This window comes from Diceros bicornis, chromosome 17, assembly GCF_020826845.1.
Source record: "Diceros bicornis minor isolate mBicDic1 chromosome 17, mDicBic1.mat.cur, whole genome shotgun sequence".
Taxonomy (NCBI): Eukaryota; Metazoa; Chordata; class Mammalia; order Perissodactyla; family Rhinocerotidae; genus Diceros; species Diceros bicornis.
In genome coordinates this window covers 28,142,452-28,163,033 of record NC_080756.1, presented here as the reverse complement: position 1 = coordinate 28,163,033, position 20,582 = coordinate 28,142,452, and the positions used below count along the sequence as shown (strand labels likewise).

At 37.1% G+C, this 20,582-nt stretch overlaps 1 protein-coding gene across 1 annotated transcript in view; it reads left to right on the top strand.

Moving 5' to 3' along the window:
* MUC19 (mucin 19, oligomeric) overlaps positions 1–16,066 on the top strand; it is a 143,905-nt gene extending 127,839 nt beyond the window's left edge. Inside the window, exons 79-101 of the mRNA XM_058557397.1 lie at positions 370–417; positions 672–725; positions 913–966; positions 1,292–1,345; positions 2,550–2,603; positions 2,860–2,913; positions 4,223–4,267; positions 4,543–4,596; positions 4,714–4,764; positions 4,995–5,036; positions 5,208–5,261; positions 5,876–5,926; positions 6,938–6,991; positions 7,461–7,514; positions 7,685–7,732; positions 9,280–9,309; positions 11,172–11,203; positions 11,292–11,454; positions 11,803–11,840; positions 13,199–13,309; positions 14,246–14,285; positions 14,930–15,038; positions 15,713–16,066. Coding sequence (XP_058413380.1) covers positions 370–417; positions 672–725; positions 913–966; positions 1,292–1,345; positions 2,550–2,603; positions 2,860–2,913; positions 4,223–4,267; positions 4,543–4,596; positions 4,714–4,764; positions 4,995–5,036; positions 5,208–5,261; positions 5,876–5,926; positions 6,938–6,991; positions 7,461–7,514; positions 7,685–7,732; positions 9,280–9,309; positions 11,172–11,203; positions 11,292–11,454; positions 11,803–11,840; positions 13,199–13,309; positions 14,246–14,285; positions 14,930–15,038; positions 15,713–15,890 — 1,472 coding nt within the window. The 3' untranslated portion in view covers positions 15,891–16,066. The remainder of the gene's footprint in view (positions 1–369; positions 418–671; positions 726–912; positions 967–1,291; positions 1,346–2,549; positions 2,604–2,859; positions 2,914–4,222; positions 4,268–4,542; positions 4,597–4,713; positions 4,765–4,994; positions 5,037–5,207; positions 5,262–5,875; positions 5,927–6,937; positions 6,992–7,460; positions 7,515–7,684; positions 7,733–9,279; positions 9,310–11,171; positions 11,204–11,291; positions 11,455–11,802; positions 11,841–13,198; positions 13,310–14,245; positions 14,286–14,929; positions 15,039–15,712) is intronic.
* Positions 16,067–20,582: the final 4,516 nt, after the last annotated feature.

Genomic DNA, 20,582 nt, shown 5'->3' with positions numbered 1-20,582 from the left:
AAGGAAAGTGGAATTGGCAACTCTTGAGTTCCTGCTAATTTATATTCTGCCTTTGCCTTTTCATGTGGACATTTGTTAAAGGAAGTCTATATTTAGGAAAATCATATTATTTCTTCTGGGGGCAAACCTTATACTGTAATTCTTAAGAGGAGACTCCAGAAAGGTTCCCCCTTTTTGATATTCAAGCTATTACCCTAGTCTCAGATGGAGGCAATATATGTCCATATAGTTCTATTTAGGGAAGCAGTGATGAAAATAACTCTGAAAGTTTTAGGTCTATCAAATTTTGGATTTTGGATGTTATGAGTTTATTCACTGAATACAATGAAATACATTTACACAAATATTGTGTCTGTGTCTTGTCATTAGGAGCCACCACAGGCCCATCTGGAAGGCCAAGCTCTGGAAGTGAAACAGGTAAACATGGGAAAGGCCCAGAGACCTTTGATATTTAATGCTAGGGAATCAAATCATCAAGGCTGGACCATGAGCCGATGTGTTTATTGTGGCCTTGAATTTAAAATGGAGAATGAACTTCATCTTGAAAGGATAGTCCCGAGAAGGGTCTTCTGCTGCTGTGGAGTGACAGACAGTCTTGTTGTTGGCCATGCTAGTCTCAGGATGGTAAATGCATCAGTGTTTGGATTCTCTCTTTCTCTATTCTACTTCAGGCAGCACTGGTGTAGTCTCTGGCACAACAGTTGCATCTGGAAGTTTCAACACAGGTAAATCAATAGCCTAACAGGGAATATAAGGAGCTTCAATAATGGGATATCCCCCTGCCTCCCTCCCTGTCAACCCCTCTGCCCCAACACACATTCCCTACCATACGGTGGGGATAACCACCAAACTTTTCTCGATTATATAATTCTTCTGAATTTACTCTTTTTCTGCTTTCTTCCTTTCACTTAGGGGCCACAACTTCTTTGGAAAGTGGTGGAACCACTAAGGGTGGAATTAAAATAGGTGAGCACTAGCCGTCAAATAATTATTTGTCTCTTCATCTTAAAGTAAATCACCTTGGCTATAACAAACTTAGGGGAAATTTACTCAACCTAAATCTCTCTTTGAGTAAAAAATTGTTAGGATGTTAACACTTTACCTCATGTGAATTGCCCTTTACTTTGTATATTTGTAATAAAATGGGATAATTGAAACCATACGTGATATATCACTTAAGGCAAGAAAGTCCCTGATATAAACCTTTTAGTTTATACTTAAAGTTTATACTTATACTCAAAACTAAGTAAAAGGGAATTCATAAATTGATTCTCTCCTTTTGTGATTTCAGTTACCGCTGGAGTAACTACTGGCACAACCATCGCACCTGGGAGTTCCAAAACAAGTGAGTCATGAAAAAGTTGAAGATCTATAAGATCTTTAGAAACCTGATGTCTGCCATCAGAATATTACATCAAGTCATACTGTTACATATTTTTCCAAATTTCTGCATCCGATATCACTGTCTCCTATTTTTTCTCAAAGGCTACAACTTCTACAGAAATAAGAGCTACCACTGGAGTTAGAATAGCAACTGACGAGTGGTTTGCTTTCAGCCTTTTGGGTTCTCAATAATTTTCTGTTTGAGTTTGTGGTAGATTATGAATGAGTGAGAAGGTGGGCTGAGATAGGATTTTGTATTCCCTTCAAAGAGACAATATGTCAGGTCAATCAGATTTGGGTCTTTGCTCTTCAGACTGATTTTCTCCATACACCAGCCTTTTGGATGTGATTTTATGAAGCTAGGAATGATGTATTACTCTTAGTCCTTTATTCATCTTGCTTTTGCAAGTATTACTTCAGGGTCAACTGGAGTTTCCAGGGGCCCAGAAAATTCCAGTCCTGGTTAGTAGATATGCTTAATTCATCCATCTTGGGCTTCTCTTGCAGATAAAGCACATTTTCATGGGTTTATCCTCAAGACTAAGGTCCCAACAAATTAAAAATGTTTTTTTATTTACATCCCCCTTCCCCCCACACACACAACCAAGGAGTCCCCACTGAAGTACCAGGAAGCCAAGTCACAGGAAGTAAAACAAGTGAGCAGAGGAAAAACACTTTTTTCCAAAGCATTAAGCCATAGAAAAAGGGCTCCAGCATTAGACTTTTGCCATACATTGGTTTGGAGAAATGAAAGAGTCTGTGGGAAAACATGGTATTTACTTCTCTTTGCATAGACAGAAGCCTTTTTATTGCTTTTAAGAAACATGTGAATTTATCCAGGTCCATGCTAGTCTCAAGGCAAAAAAAATTATTGCTATGATATGTTTCTCTCTCTCTCTCTCTCAATTGCACAATTTCTCTATCATTCTCTCTCAATCTTATTTTCATTTTCATTTCACATTCTACTGCTATAACTTCTTTTACCACACTTGTTCCTGGAAATTCCAACATGGGTTAGTCAAAGTTACCACAGTGAGTTATCTATTGGTATCTCAGGCAAAAAGCCATCTTCTTTGGGAATATGTCTCCTACTATCACAATGCAAAACATTTTCCAGATTTCAAAATTGTTTAAAATCACCTTAAATTTTTCTTTTTTACTCCCAGGGGCTACAACTTTGAGACTAAGTAATGACACCACTGGGAGTGGAATACAAACAGGTCAGTCATGGCATTGCAGAATTGTTGGGATTTCATTGATTACTAGCAGGATTTTGCTACTGACAGGAGATGAGAAAACTTTTCATTTGAAGACTCTTTTGAGCCAATTGGGGTTGGTCATCTTAATGCACTAGAATTTCCCGGACTAAAGATTTCATCAGATGCATCTTTATTAGGATATAACTTCCCAGCAGTAGATACCTTAATGCGGACAGGAGTCTTTTTTGATAAAATATTTTCTTACTTGTCTTCATAGGAACTACTCTCATATCAGGTGAAGTCACCAGTTACCAAGGAGTTTCCAACTCAGGTAAATGAAGATGACTGAAATAAACTTAGGGCATTTTTGGAGTCTCACATGAAGATTTTTTGTTTACTCAATGAAAATGATCAAGGAAAGAAATATTTTCTTTACTAAAAAGAATAGGGGCATGAAATGGTTCAGGAAATAATAATAATCTAGTACGTTTGTGGAATACAACCTAGGTGTTGGGAGAACACTGCAAGAGTGGATGCTGGGAGGTTTTTTTGAGCTTCTAGATACCAAAGTTGTGACAGAAATTTCCGAAAATGAGGAAACAAAAGAGATCACTCATCAATTTTGTATTCCATAATGGCAATATTATAATATGGGACTCAGTTATGACAAAAAAAATTAAAACATAATTCCATGGGCAATAAGGAGCAATTGAAAGATTTTTGGTAGATTGATTATCATGCACAGATTTGCTTTTTTGGAAGATTAATGACATAAGTTAGAGGATTGATATGAAGGAGAGTAAGGGTGGAAGTGTGTGATCCAGTTTGAGACTGTTAGAAGTGATACATGAAATGAGGCAGTAATGTGGGGAAATATAGGGCAGAAGGAATGAGCAATGTGTTGACAATTTAGAATCAATTACAGTGTGGTGGGCAGTGGGGGATGAAGGAAGAAGTTTGGATGAGTTCTAGTTCATGGTTTGGGTGCTTGCATAGATTGATGACAGTGCCATCCACCAAATTTGGGAATATACTGGAGAAGGAAAAAAATTGATAACTTATAAAAGATATAGTGAGGTCAAATTTTAACAGTTTGAGTTTAAAATGCTCTGAGGTATTCAGGTAGTGTGCTCAGCAGGAATGAGAAGTGCAACTAGAGCACAGAAGAGAAGCCAGCACTGGAGACAGAGATTTGCCAATCATTCACTTACAAATGATATTTGAAACTATGGATGCGTGTGAGTTTATTTAGGGTGAACACATAGAGTGAGAAGAGAAGACAAAGAAATTAAAACATGATTCCTTGGGCTTTAAAGGGTTGGTAAATGCAAAGGAGCCTGAAAAGGGGAGGAGTGTGGGTTTAGCAATTGCCAATATGGATTTGACTTTGCGTAAGACAGAGTGTTGGAGTACTGGGATGTGACCCAGGAGACAATGCTGCTTGTAATTTGGGGATTTAGAATCTCAGATCAAACCGGATCAACTAGAATTTGCAAGGGATGTATGTGTTTTTGAATGTTTCATTTTTCAGAGATCCCAGGCTTACAGTTATAAAACTTTGAAATTAGAAGGGAGAACTGTCTTGAAATAATTAATTAAAATTTCAGGATTCCTAATTCTTTCCATTTTTTAACCTTCAGGAGTCACCATCATAATTCCAGGGAGCCAATTTACTGGTAAAACAGGTAAGCATGAGGAAGTAAGAAAGGTGAGGATAGGAAGGCACTCATCTTCATAATACTAGTTTCATAAAGGACGGATCTCAGAAGACTGGAATTCACCACAGGGAATAAAACAGAGCAAGAAAAAATATGTTTATTTCACCTTTTGGAGCAAGGGATCCTGGAGAAGGAATAATTCTTTCACAGAAACACATGGACTTGGCCTAAACCGTGATCTCTATCCAATAAGAAAGACATTGTTACACATTAACCTCTCTTTCTTCTCTCTCCCACCCCAGGTACCATTGGGATAGGCTCTGGTATTACATCCTCACCTGGAGATTTCAAAACAAGTAAGTCAAGTAGTTAAAGGAATTCTCCTTTAAGTGGCTCTAGGGACAATATCATACTCTGCCATATCATTTTCACATTTATAAACTCTCGATCTTCCTCCTTTGCTCTTACAAAAGCCACAGCTTTTAAAGAAGGTGTTGGAACAACCAAAGCAGGAATTTCATCAGGTGAGTTCTCCCGGATTTTGGATTTTCAATGATTCTTCCATTTGAGTTTTCTACATACAGATTGTGAATGAAAATGAGCATGGCTGGAAAGGGGTTGCTTTTAATTTAATAGCAAATCATAAGGCCAACCTAGGTTAGCTCCTTGATTTTTCCTAGAGAACACACTACAGGTGTAATTCTCTAGATACATCCCTTTTTTTTTTTTAAACTTTGCTCCTTTTTTGTTTCAGGCAATACCACAGGATCAGTGGGAGTCACCAGTAGCCAAGCAGGTGAGTAGAGATCACCACAATTTAGCAATTTTTCTTGGAACAAATGTTAAACCTGGCATGTCATGTTAAATTGTTTTCTCTTGCTTCAGAGAAATGGGTACACTTGCCAATACCACACTCTTCTTAGGTTGAAAAAGACTTTATGAGTCTCATCCTTCTCTCTTATTACAGGAACTAGTGGGGTAGCATCTGGCACAACAGCTATTGCTGGAAGTTCCAACACAAGTAAGTGAATATTTATTAAGTGGCTATAAGTATCTAAGCCTAGAAAAATTAAGGCCCCTCTCTGGAATTCACTGTTGTAACATCAACACAGCAGTCCCAACCTCATTCTTGTTTGCCTTTCTTAGAGGCTACCACTGGAGTTGGAATGCAAACAAGTAAGCATCAGTGGTTCAAATCTGTTGTGTTCTCGTTAGTGACTCCTATGCCTTTGCTTCAACGTAGGGGAATGTTGAGGGTAAAGATAAAGGGCTAGAAAATAGGGCAGAATCTCATTAGAAATGTACTTTTCCAGCCGTCTAAGATTGTCTTCTTGCTCTGAGTTCCTGGGCTCAGATCAGAGTCCCCAGGCAAGTTTGTAAAGGTGCACAAGAGTCCCTGCTGAAGGACAGAGTAGAGGTTGAAATCCAGCCGGTATTCCTCCTACTAGGTGTAAATCCATGAGGCCTTATTTGTCCAGAGGAGTTGTTTTTTGTAATTCACAAAGGTACTCTATGGGCTAGCCGCAGCATTGGTCCAGACTTTCATCTGATTTACTTTTTCTTCCTGCTGTTGATCTTTGAGGATAGCCATAGGAGGTGTGTCTAATATGCAATGTCCTCCATTTGCCTTTTCAGGTACCACTGTGGAATCAAGAATTACTGCTGTCCCAGAAAGTTCCAGCCCAGGTAATGGAAATGATTGACTCAAGTGAAGTTTACGTGCTCAACATTCCTGTCTCCTTTAACACCCAAATGTTTCAGATAACCAGATTATCTCTATGAATGAGTATCCAATTTGAACTGTAAAAGAAAAACTGTACCAGATGGGGTTAAATAGGCAAGAAAGACTTTATTTAAGATTATTGCAATAGGGATCAAAAACATTGCAATAGAGGTGAGATTTTGAACTCAACTCTGCTGAAATAAAAGGCAAGAGAGTTTTAAGCACTGGGATGAAGTAGTAGAAAAGTACTGGAGGGTTAGAGGACAAGTTGGTCTATGTGATTAGGCCATCTATATTTGCTAATTGGTGCTTATAGAATGAAGTTAGGCTTCTACCTAGAGATAGGGAGATAGACATACTATTATTCTTGATGATTACATTTCAAAGAGGTGGCTCCCAGGTCTTTGAGAAAGACATTCCTGGATTGTAAAACTGGCCAGAGTCTGAGGGAAGATTTACAGCTCAAAGGGGCAGAGAAAGAATTTATAATTTCAAGCTTTCTAAAGTAAATGCTCTAGGAAAAGGGAGTCCAGGGACCTATAATCAATAAGAAACCTATCTAAAGTTTAGTCAAGCTGAGGGGAACGTTAAGGCTGTCATGATCAACAGGAATGTTTTCCCATTTTCTCAAACTCTATTACAACTTTTCTCTCAAAAACTAGTACAAGAGAACCAGGAAACCAAGTTATTGGAAGTAAGAGACTTAAGTGTGAAAAAAGTTCTTGCCATTTAGAAAAGGGGGACCATAAGTGAGAAATTCCCAAGGTCATAGGAAAATATTCTATTCACTTCTGTGAGCAGGGAGTTGCTAAGATAGGGGCCTCTCATGTTTCAATGACAGGAGCATGAACTAGTATCTGTAGATAATGTTAGTTCACTCCAGGTGCTTTGAGACCTGTTCCATGTGGAGATGTCTTAAGACATGCTCTTCTGAGACCAGAACAAATTCATTGCTCTTCCTCTACTCATTTTAGGAACCTCCAAGGAAGCATCTGAAACAACTATTGCTCCTGGAATTTCTACCACAGGTAAATCAATTAATAACAACTTTGCTTGGTGGCATCTCAGAAGACAGGACAGCATATCTGAAGTTAAACTCTGGCTTCTCCCCTATACTCACCACTTTCATTCCTCCCTTAACAGTCCCTGCTTCCTTAGGAATCAAGGAAACCTCTGGAACTGAAATGCAAATAGATGAATGCTGGCAATACAAACTCTTCAATGATCAGTGTGTCTGTGATTATGTATAAGAAGTTGAGTTTGGGGAAGAGATGTGGTGGGGAAGAAACACGAGAGATAGGCCAGGAAGATTATGCTAAATTTCCTTTTGGAACATGACTTTGAAGTTCAACTAGGGATTTTTTTTTTCTCTAGGATTTTCTGGGTTAGGCTTTCACCAGAACTCCTCTCCTGAAGACTTAGCTAAGCAGTGAAATCTCTGAGAATGAGATTATGAAATGTGCTATTCCCCCAATTTTTTTATGTTTCCTTTTGCAGGCTCCACCTCAGTATCAAATGGAATGACAAGAAGCCCGGAAGTATCCTACCCAGGTAAAATGAAATGACCCTAATGTACTGGAATGAATTGTCTGTTCCACATGAAGCTTTCCTTGCGCGTGAATTTGTGCAACCATTTGTGCATGCACACACATAGAGACTTGATATGTGTACGTGTTATTCTAATAAATAAAATGACAATGCCATCCTTTTGTTTCTCTTAGAAACCACTGGAGCAGCAACAGGAAATCAAGAAACTGAAAATAAGACAGGTCAGTACGGGAAGAGCCCTAATTTCTTTGTTACTTATTCAACTAATATTTCTTTAATATCTTGTATGTGCTAGACTCTGCAGCAGACACTAACAGCAAAAATGTCAATAAAAGACAGGCTTTGTCGTTTTATTACTTTGTGTGTGTGTGGAGGGGGAGAGATGATTACGGGCATAGATACTATCATTACAGTATATTTAATGTTAACCCCAAAACTTGTACAGTTCTGGTCCTGAGGGTACAGTGAGAATAGAGTGTTAATTTCTGCTTGTTAGTTGGTAGTGTTGAGTGAAGGCATCAGAGAAAAGATGATTGAGTTTAATATTGGCTGGGGTAAGGAGGGAATTCCTGCCAAATAGTCCTCAAAAAGACAGAGACATGAGACAGCATGAACAAGTTCAGGAGTCAACCAGATATTGGTAATGGATATGAGGTTCGGGGAAGAAATGAGATTAGAGGTAAATTCATGAAGGACCTGTTTCCAAACTTAAATGAGACTTTATCCTGATAGTAAGTGGGATCTCCTTAAAGATTTTATTAAGAGAATAATATGATCAGGTAGATGTCTTAGACAAGTTACTCTGATAGCAATGTGGAGAATATGAGATTTTGTGGCTATTTTATAGCTCCTCTTAAGAATTTCTTCAGTGAACATTTGGAATTCTAGCCAAGGAAGATTTTTATGCTGTATTTATGCATAATCATTTCTCTCTCCTGTTGCTGGTTTCTGCTAATCTGCTAAGCATTCATAATTGGGGATTAACCTAGCCTCCCTCAGGAAAGAGAAATATTTCATCCCCCCAACTCCCATGTCTTTAATTGATTTCTTTTTTGTCCTTCTGTAGCTATTAATTGTTGGAGTCCCTTTACCTAAACTTATAGAAATTTTAAGTTCCTCTTAAATATTTTGTTGCTCCTACCAAGCCTTTTACTGGGTAGCTAGGATAAAAATATTAATCTGATTTTTAGCAGTTTGGAAATAGAATTTGAAATTTGTGAGTGGAATGTTGGGTTGACCAAGATATAGCTTGTGTATACATATTACAAAAGATATGTAATGTGTGAAGGCTCAAAAAAAAACATATGAGCAGTTTAAAGCATTTGGTGGGGGTGGAGATAGAACAAGATTGAAGTATGCCAAAAAGACAAAAAGAGGATAAAAATTCTTAAATTAAACTAGGTGAATAGTCATACTTATATTTTTCCTATATCTGAATTATCCTTTTCCTTGTTTGATTATATATTTTATTGTCTTATTCATCAGAACTATCTTCTAAGAAAATTTTGAAGAGAAGTTTACCTTGCTTCTCATTTCTTCTTTTGATTCTCATATTTTTCTCCCATTAAAATTTGAGATCCAAAGGAAACGCTTTCTAATGATGGAATTTCAAAAGCCATGAGGAGCAGAAAGGGAAGATAGATGGCAATATGTCTGTTTGTAAGACTAGCAATTTAGCTGATTATTTTCAGCAAATAGAAAACTACGTTTACGCCGTAACTATTCCAATAGCTTTAGAGACTAATTTAAGGTGTCTGTTTTTACACAGGATGTCCAGCACCTCTCCCACCACCTCCGGGTAAGATTACTTCCACTTGAAAACCAATCATTCTGCATTAATGGTTCTTCTTGTAAATCAGATTTCAGAGGTCATGCCAATAAATTTGCTAGCTATGGAAATGTTATGAATAAGAAAATTTGAAGTGGATGAATTTAGCTTTTACTCACCAAATAGTGAATGGATAGTCTGTTTTCTCACACACAAACTAATGAAGCCAAACCAAACAGAAGCATCTTGTTACTTAGTCAAAATAGAGTTTACCTACTAAATAAAATGTTTCGTGTACTTGTATGATATATTGATCAAAATATTGTCACTTGATAGTATTTTTTAAACTAGATAATGCCAGCTTTTTTAAAGGACTGAATTGTAGCAGGAAAAATTAAGGTTAACCAGAGTTCAATAATTTTAGAAGACTTTGAGTTCTTACTATTCTCAAGGCAGTGTGATGGGCTTTGTAGAAAGTGGCAAAAGTTACCAAAAAAATCATTCTCTGATCTTAGGATATAGTGGGAGAAGAGAGATTTTCAAAGAAACATAGGCAATTTTCATGTAAGGCTGAAAATAAATTTCACAGTAAAAATGTGAAGTGTGTATTATAGAGAGTACGTGTTATGTGCCACATGTGTTACATATATTGTATACTTTGGAGGGATACTCAGGTATTTCATTACAGAATTAGAATTTGAGAACAATACCTAGCATAGTCCGGGGTATGTAAATGAGAGAAGTAAGACGTGGTTGAGAAGGTAGATTGTGGCCACGTTACACAGACCTTAGAAGCTGGAATGCTCAAGTAAGGTATTTATTTTACAAGACTATTGGGGCCATTAAAAGTTTTTAATCAAAGCAATGATGAGATGAAAATTAGGCTTTAGGAAAATTATTCTACCTGTGGTATAGAGAATTGATTGGATCAGGAAGAGGTCTGAGTCAGAGTAACCCCTGAAAAAGTCAGAGTATGCTAAATCAAAAGTAATAAAGTCCTGGAGTAGTATTGTAGCAAGTAGAACCAGGAAAGGAAGGGATGCAAGTGAGGATGAAGATATGGGATTTTGCTGCAGATTGGATGCCAAGTGATGGAAATGAAGTAATCAAAATGACTCCTAAGTTTTAAGCTTAAATAATTGAACAGTTCAGTCTTTAGCAAGAGCAAGCCAGTTTAGGTAAGAAACTGGTTTTAGGGGCAAGATGATACAATCTGTTTTGTGAGCAGTGAGTCTGAGGTTCTTATAGACCTGCCAGGATGCTATTAGGCCAAGGGAGACGTGGGTCTATAGCTCACAAGAAATGTCTGGACTGGAGCTAGAAGTTCGAGAGTCATCCACTTGATATTACAGTGGACATTGTGGAGATGGAGGAAAGTACCAGAGGAAAGACTAGAAACAAGTGAGGGAGAGGAAGAAGAGCTGCTGATAGAGAAATTTCAGAGTGTTAAATCTGAAGGAAGGAGAACATTCTCAAGGTGAGAGTTAAAAATGTCAACCAATGTACGAAACTTGAAAAACTGAGACAGGGCCCTTGGGGCTGGTAATTATGAAGTCTTGGTGACTTGTAGGATTATGGAGGCAGAACTCAGCCTGAAAAACAGTAAGCAAAACAGTAGCCGTAAGATTTATTGACCATGCCAAGAGAAATCAAGAATTATCTTTTGCTGGGGATTATAAAAATAGGAAATATATATATGCTGCTTAGGGACAGTTTGCTCGAAGCAGGTAGGCATGATTTATCCACCTTAAGTCACCATGCAGTCTTCCACAATTTTGTGTCTCTGAAATCCCAGTGCCAATTACAGTATTGGCCACCTGGTAGTTATCTACAAATAACAGAGGGTTATATTTTGCCAAATTTAATTAGCGTTTATCATTTCATGTTAACAGTTTGTCATGGTCCACTGGGAGAAGAGAAATCTGTAAGTACACAGTTTTTCTCTACTTTAATCCAAATTTGCTGTTATTCTTGCATTTAAATGGAAGTCTGAACTTGGTTTGTATCTGTAGCCTGGAGACATTTGGACTGCCAATTGCCACCGATGCACCTGTACTGACGCAAACACTGTAGACTGTGAACTCCAGGAGTGCCCTTCTCCACCCACATGCAAAACTGGAGAGAGGCTTGTAAAGTTCAAAGCTAATGATACCTGCTGTGAAATCGGATACTGTGGTGTGTATTCATAATACATTATTGGAATTGAATTGAATAGTTGTTTACTTATTCACATATTCAAGAGATATTTATTGAGCTACTAATACGTATGAAACACTATGCCAGACAGGCGTGATAAATAAAACAGAACCAGTACTTGCCTTCTTAAAACTTACTATCTTTGGTGGTGGAAACTTCAAATTAACAGTTATGAATATGATCAGTAGGTTAAAGGGAGGTGATGTTGTTATGGGAAGAAACATTATAATTGGTTAATAAATATGAACACATATATAATTTCTGTTTTGTAAATAAAAGAAGCATTATATGTTTATTTTAGGATAAAATAATGTATTTATTTTTCAGAACCAAGAACATGTTTATTTAACAATACTGACTATGAGGTAAGGTCGTTTCTACTTTGAAATATTTTTATTAATATAATTATGAATAAAAGCAGGCTCTTTCAGCTTATGATATGAAAAAATCATAGGTAAAGGTGGAGCAGAATCTGTTCATTTTTTTTCTGTATTCATTTCAAAAAGAACATCAAATGTAACACTCAGCATGGCTCTCTTCAAAGGGGGAAAATATACTCCATCGTTAACTACCTAGCAATGGAGCTTCTGAATAAAATTCCCAATGGGTCTCACCAGATGGAGAAGACATATTTGTAACATACAAATCAACGAAAAGAGTTAACACTGTAATTATAACGAGAAAGATCAGAAGGCCAAACTGTCAGAGATCAAAATAAGAAAACCCAAAAGACTAGAGCCCCATTATGTGGATATAGCATCACTATGTATCCAGGGCTGGATTTTGACAACTGATTTGGCATTTTGGAAAGTAGTTTAACTTTTTAGGAAAAGTATCAGGAACTCATAAAAACTAGATGATTTTCAAATTAGTATTAATACATTTGAACTAGTGGTGCTAAATATTTAAAAATCTAAAATAAAATATGGGGTGTGTTAGGAAATACATAAAACAGAGCCTATGAGAGCTTTAATTTGATAACTCTTTTATCACACTCAAATTTCTATCTGTGCTTATTAATTTTTGGTTTCCAAAGGTGATCTGACTTGAGACTCTATTAAAAAAAATATGGTGATGTTTAAAGAACAAAGGAAAAGTTTTACCTCAATCATTTGTATGCAAAATAGTTGAAATAATAAAATTCCGGTTTTACCAGAAAGTTCATTTTGTGGTTTGAAGCCCTGAAATAAATACAACTTCCCAAACTAGTGTTTGAATTTTGAACATAAATTAATTATGTATAAAGCAATCTAGAGAACTTTTAAAGTACAGGAACACAAGCAAAGATAGAAGGAAGATGTCTTGTGGGACTCGTCATTTGTGCTAATCCCTAAACTTATTTTGTGCCATTTTTTTCCACTTAGAATTCTTATTTGTTTTTCCTCAGACTTAGAGCATAATAATTGGTCAATTGCCTGCTCACTACAAAATAACCTTTCCTGGAAATACTTGAAAAATATAATAGGGTAACTGTAGGTGAATCTTTATTTGAGGATTGAGAATCTTGACACATTTGGTGCACTCAATGAGAAATTTTGATTTTTATGGAAGTAAAGGGCTTTCAATCCACCTTTTCTTAAATATTAATCTATTGGCTGAAAGCACCTCTGGAAATTTACTAAACATTATGAATCTGAACTTTTTTTTACAGGTTTTATTGTCAACCTCAAAAAGAAATCAAGGTGAATAATTATTTTGTTCTCTCCTCTTCCTTACCTCCCAGATTGGTGATTCATTTGATGACCCCAACAACCCATGCATCTCCTACTCCTGCAATGACACTGGTTTTGTTGCAGTGGTCCAAGACTGTCCAAAGCAGACCTGGTGTGCAGAAGTAAGTCATCTTCTTAAGTAATGAACAAGATTCACTTCTCATGTTAAATGCATACGCGACCTGTCATCTTTTTCATTTGGAAGTTTGTGTCTGGCCGATAGATATAAATCTCTTGTAGATTCCGTTTTAGACATGTTGTCGACCTTTTTGCCAAGTATATTTTTCATATCAAAGATATATTTACAGGCTCTATAAAACCTAATCTAGGGGTATTCTAGAAGAAGTAAGTAACTGTAGAAAGCATTTTTTTTATTTTTAAACAAACAAAAAGATTATTTTTTCAAGGCTCATGGATTCAAGTTAATCATTTTCTATAAAAATACAAATTTTTTATATAATCATATATATGTGTACTGTTCAGATCTTTCTTTGTGCCACAATCTTCATTTTTATCCCCCCAAAATATGGTGTGGGTTTTGTATTAATGAATGCTTAAGTTTAAATTATTAAGGAAGGTTTAAGCTTAACTAATTTTCCTTTCTGAAGAAATAATTGATGCTATAGAGTTTTATTTTAAAACTCCAATATTGGATTTCAACACTTGTTGAGTTTTTACTTTGAGACATTGATAGGTTTGAGATTATAATAATATATAAGGTAAAAATCCTGCCTGTGAGAAACTTACAGTGTCTAGTAGTAATGTCATTATTAAAGTATTTTTCAATTAAAATGAGTAATATTTTTTTGCATTTTACTTTAAAAAAAGATTTAGTTTAAATATTGTTTTTTACTTTCTATCCACTGTTGAAAAATTTTGGTGTAAATACTGTCTCATTTTTATTACTATGCTCTCCCATCTGTGCTTATTCAATCTGAGATCAGGATGTTCATTGGTTCCATTTCCTCCTTTGTGATGCTATTTCTGTAAGTTAATAAATGTTATATTATTTATAGAAAAATACAGAAGTTTTTAAGTCTTTTTTCTTTCCCATATAGGAAGACAGAGTCTATGATTCAAAAAAATGTTGCTATACATGTAAGTAAAATTAAGCTCCACATGTAGAGGAAATATAACCTGTTGACAAAAGTTTAGTGTATCTTTAAAACAAAATGGCAGATCATTAACAGAAAGTCTTCTGTGTTTTTAACACAACAGGTCATCTAACTTATATGCGTACACTAACAATTGATATTAGTACATAATGTATTATAGTTACTTATTCATGTTGGTTGCAACATTTTTCCCGGTAAAAATCACTGATGTGTAGAAGGAAGAAAATTTACTTTTCATGGAAAAAATTTAGCTTGCTCTTCTAATATCAGAAAGTTATGTTGTAAATTGGTATATTAGATCATAAGGATGATCAGCAATGAGAAACAACCTGTCAAAAACAAGCTATCCCCCTTTGTCTTCCCTTCCATCCCGTCTTCCTTACTTCTTCCTGCTCCCCTGTTCCTTTCCTCCTCCTCCTTCTTTCCCTTTCTCCTATGATAGCAATAATAGCAATAATATATAACATTTATTGAGTATTAACCAGGTACCTTGTGCTGCATGCTGAGATAGCAATAACGTTGTGAAGTATTTGTTGTTATTATTCTCCACTCTATGGTTAAGAGAACTGCAACTTAGCAACTGACAATGTTAAACCTCATTTCTGACTGTTATCCGTTTCGTTTTAGGTAAAACTAATTGCAGATCTTCACTTGTGAATGTGACTCTTAAATACAATGATTGCAAGAAAAGAGTCGAGATGGCAAGATGCAGAGGGGAATGCAAAAAGACTGTCAAGTGAGTTTTTCTTTGAATGTGTACCGTGTGTTAACGTTGTAACATTGTGGAGGAGATTCAGTTTTTAAAATATTACATGGAAAAATTTTTACATGACAACTAATGCTCGGGATCTGATGAAACCAAAATATTAAGATCTGAGAAATAAATATTTTCAGTAGTGATGAACCATTTTTAAGTAGTTTTCTAAATATGTCAAACATAATACATTTATGGCAAGTAAATTTATTTTCATACAGTGATTATAGAGAGTACTTAAGCAAATACTCTTGCTTAAAAGTGTGTTTTTAAACTGTCACTTGCGTTTTAGACATATTACATTTTTTTGTCCTTTATGTACACTTTCACATATAGATTAATATATGGAGAAAGGAATTTGGTATTAAGTTGTACATTTAAAAATCTGTTTTATTTTTTTGCACCATAATGCTCTAATTATGAGATTATGAATCTCCACTTTGGATTTCTTTTCTTATTTCTTTTGATCTTACATACCAATTATCACTGATCCACATCAGAAGTTTACAGTGAAGGGGGAGATGCAAGGTGTAGGAAAAGAATAAATTTGTTGGAAAAGTTGATAAATCATTAGACAATTAGAAGTTGAGCATTGATGTCAATTTATTTCAAAAGACATTCCAAAACTATTTATTACTGAATTTTCCTTTTTTTAGGTACAATTATGATATCTTGGAAAATTCATGCCTCTGCTGCCGAGAAGAAGACTACGAATTCAGAGACATTGTTCTTGACTGTCCTGATGGCAGTACAATACCTTACAGATACAGGCACATCACAACGTGTGCTTGCTTAGACATGTGCCAACAATCTATGACCACAGTGGCCAGTTAATGTTAACATTACCTTTCCAGTTATAACGCGCCAAGTATTTATTTTATAAGCGAACAAAAATAATCACTCGATAGTGAGAGTAACTAAACAGTTGTATCTCCCTCAAAAAGTGAGTTCTCATTATGAGGCATTTTGTTCTCTTGTTGACTGAATTTGAAAAATAAATACAACTTTGCAAGTGATTAGTGAGCACATGTATTTATTTTATAGCAATAAGAATTCTGCAAGTCAAGGAGAAACTGAGTCATATCATGGCTCTCCAGTATATTCTGCTTCTACTTCTACTCTGCATCTGATGAGGCCACGATCTTGTTTTATTCCTTCCCTTCATAGCTAACTTATTGAAAATGTAGTTTTTGTTCTCTTTTCCTACTTCTCTATGCCAGTTATCACCCCTTCATTCTACGGCAATTCCCTCTGCTCAGGACACCAGCGGCTCCTTATAATTTTTTCTGTAGGGTCTGACATCATTTCCACTCTTCCTTTCTTGAAACATTTTTCTTGCTGTTTCTGTGACATTATTTTTAATTAACACTTCTGCATTTTGTGGACACCTTTACTTTTGCCAGTCCTTTAAATCTCAGTTCTCCGTAGTTGCATCCTGTCCCTCTTGTCATTTTACTCAGGCTCCTTAGACAATTTCATTAACACGGGTAGATATGCTTATACACTGAGGATTTCCAATTTATATTTCCAGCCCTAACTTCTCTGAATTAGAGATGCACTGATACAACTCAGAATTTACATCTCTAACTGGATGTTCTATAGGTACCACAAACTCAACAAGACCAAAATTAAACTAAATGTCATTCCCCCTAACCCGCTCCTCTATTTGTATTTTGTGTACCCATTGAGGTAGCTAGAAGGAGAAGTTGAGGTTCAATACCATCATGACTGTCATCTTCAGTACATTCTACCACTTTGCAGCGTCACACACACATCCTTTTTCCTATACGTATATTTCCAAATGTGCCTTGTACATTATTTACATATGTAAAACATGTACAATTATTAACCCTCTTATTCCCTTCCCAAACCCAATTTATTATAACCCATTTATGTACTACTCACTTTTCTACATTATTTGGACTACTGGTAAATTTAGCCATCATCAAACACTGTGTGTCCAATGGTGGGGGAAGAAAATTGATATGTTAGCATGTTGTTAACTGCCCACAAAATGTGGATAATAAATAAACACAGGTAGATATTACGGGTCTTACTTCTACAGTTGGTCCCAAGGCCTTTTACTTTCATCCATGTCTGTCACTGGTTCCAGCTTTTTCTTTCTCTCAGTCCATACCAGAGTTTGTCACTTGGCAAAATTATGAGGAGTTTGAGCCCTTGAAAATCCAAATGGATGAGACTGTAGGAGTTTTCAATACCTTTTACCTCAAGGAATGATAAAACATGGAGTCAACAATGCAACTACATCTTAGTTCTTACCGTGTGGCAGTAACTCTATTTTCCCTTGATAGTCAGAATTGATCATCCCAGACAATATAATGACAGCCTTTTCTGCTTAGAAAAGCTGCTCCAGCGTTGTAAAAGACCCAAAATCGCTAGCAAGGAGTTTCAGCAAATGGGAGAGACTGTACATGTTGATTTGTGTTTTAGCTAATACATGGCATCCCACAATCAGCATACCAACCACACAAGTAGTATCCCTTAGCTGGTGTCGCAGCAGAGTTCTCAATAGGCCAATCTTTAAGGTCTACCATCTATGAATAATAAGACAAAATAAAATCATTGATGCTGTATGTACCTATTGGCTTTCCTTTGTCATTTTGAAACAAATTCTTTGATTGGAAGGAGTGTTGTGCAGCATTTCATGGTAGTGAATAAAATATTCATTAAGCCCATGGATAACAGTACTTCCTGAGGCATATTAGACACAAAAAGAAAATCCAAGTCAATAATTGTTTATATCAGAGAAAACAAGTACTGTCATCTCCCCATCAGAAAAGGATCAAAGTTGTCCACTTGTTACCAAGTGGCTGACTGGTACTCCATGATGATGCCAAAAAGGAAGATCACTTTATTGTTGGCATTATGGAATTCATCCTGGCTTCAGTGGAGGAAATTTAGGCTTTTGAGCCCATATGTGACCTCCATCCCTACCATAATTGCTACTTTATTCATGAACCTCATTGTTGGAGGAGGTCATCGAGAGGACATGACTGCCAATTGACCCACAAACTGAACCCAGGCAATCAGAGGCTCCTTACTCTCTCCCCTGTCTTTGGAATATGTGTTCTGCTTGCCTTTCCCACACTAGAAGTTACCTCAGTGACACAGCCTTGAAATAGTAAGGTGTTGTTGAGACCATCTGGACAGCATACATGACAACCCAGTTAAGGCCTCTATGTAAACCTTTAAGATTCTGGTGGGTGAGTGTGGAGATTTACTCATCTTGTGGTTGCCCAAGACAAGCCTCATAAGTAAGTTCCTTTGCTTATTAAAATCTGCCACCTACCGGGCCAGCCCCGTGGCTTAGCGGTTAAGTGCGCGCGCTCCACTGCTGGCGGCCTGGGTTCGGATCCTGGGCGTGCGCCAACGCACCGCTTCTCCGGCCATGCTGAGGCCGCGTCCCACATACAGCATCTAGGATGATATACAGCTATGACATACAACTATCTACTGGGGCTTTGGGGGAGAAATAAATAAATAAAATTTAAAAAAAAAAAATCTGCCACCTACCAATCTGAAGTGGTCTGCCTCTTTCTTCAGTCTCTCCTTGCCCTCTGTGTACAGGGGCCAATTTATGAACAAACACTCATTTAGCAACTGCTGGGCAGGATGAGAAAGAAGACATACTGACAACCACAAACTGTGACAACCACGGTTAACACATATTGTTTATTACCTGATTCTCCCATGAAAATCCCTAGTGAGGAACCTCTGGTAAGCACTCACTCGCTTATGTTCAGACCTGGATTTATCGTAGGTGATCCAAATGATTTCTCTAAACCTTTGTGTCATCCTGCAATTTTGCTCCTTTCAAGTCCTCGGTTATTTATATAAATTGTTGGCTACTTCTCAGGAATCAGTTTAAATCCTGACTTCAAGCCAACCTTCTACCAAGCACAATAGCCAATGAGAAATTTCCTTACTAGTTGTCTTTCATGTCTGTGCCTGAGATAGGCTATAATGCCACACAGCTTGCTTTTTACTGATACTGGGGTCATTGGTAATTCAGCCTTGAGTCTTTTCCTCTCGTATTGACTGGTCATAAGCAAGTCTGCCACAGGCAAAAAGCATAAATTCAGAGAAATGTGGCAGCCAGCTAGGTGGTAGGACATTGCAAGAATTAAGAAACCATCTCATGGTTCTGACTTTTGTCTTTGAGACCTGAACGGGGCATGGGCCCATCGTGTATATGTAACTTTTTGATTGTTAGTAGATTGCTTCTGGGAATGCCTAACTTAATTGCTATATAGATAAGCTAATACCCAGTTCAGGATGAGTTGCTTTGGTTCATGGCTACCTGTTATTTCCAGATAGCAGTAGAAACCAGTATTTGTTGAAATAGAATAGCTACTCCAGAAGATAGTGTGGCCTTGCTCCAAAACCCCAAAAGCCTCTATTGCTATGATAATATTAGAACCTGTCATTGGCTCCATGAAATTTTATTTTTCTGCTATAGATTCTCCAAAAATCATTGGATCAGCACAGATCATAAGAATAAAAAGTCAAGGCAGCTTTTATTGAAACCTTGACAATTCAAGCAGCAGGTTTTTTTGGTCAAAGTCCCTCCAAAGTTAGAAATTTTTAGGTCATCCAGTAAATGGACCTAAGAAAGACATCTATATATGTTTCATGATATTTCCAAAATCCAATGGGTCTATTTTGAAGTGTAGGGGAACAAAGGGCAACAGCATATCCTTCACTTTGGGAGTGATGGCCCACCATCTCTATATTGTTAGGAATTAAACTGATTACAGAAAACTCAAAAAACCGGTGACTCAAAAAAAGATAGAAGCCGGCCCCTGTGGTGTAGGGGTTAAGTGCACGCACTCGCTGCTGGTGGCCCGGGTTCGGATCCTGGGCGCGCACCCTCGCACCGCTTGTCAGGCCATGCTGTGGCGGGGTTCCACATAAAGTGGAGGAAGAGCAGCAGGCATGTTAGCCCAGGGCCAGTCTTCCTCAGCAAAAAGAGTAGGATTGGCATGGATGTTGGCTCAGGGCTGATCTTCCTCACAATCAATATTTGCAAACAAAGCTCTGGGGCCCATATTGTTCCATTCAGTAACAGAAATGTCTATAAGAGCAGCTGCAAATTCAGTCATCACTAAATTAAGCTTATTGTGAGGGATACTTTGATGCACTGGCCAGATTCCCCTTTAGAAATAAAGGATTTATTGTCCCAGCTTTTGAGACTGCTGCCAGAAGATTGCTTTCAGCTGTTAGCCTCCTTTGGGGATTGCCTCAGCTGAAGAAAGCCTTATTGCTTAAAGTCATGTCCCCTTCAGGGGAAAAGAGGAGCATCCAATGACTGATGGGAGGTAGTACAAAGGTTTGGCCCTCTCACTCCAACTTACTTCCACTGAAGATGCATAATGGCTTGACTTCTCCCTCTACCTAATTTTGCTTCCTTCCTTCTCTTCCACAAATTTGGATTCCAAGAGCGTTCTCTAATAAACCTCTTGCATCTTAATATCCATCTCAGAGTTTGCTCCTGGGGATCCTAAC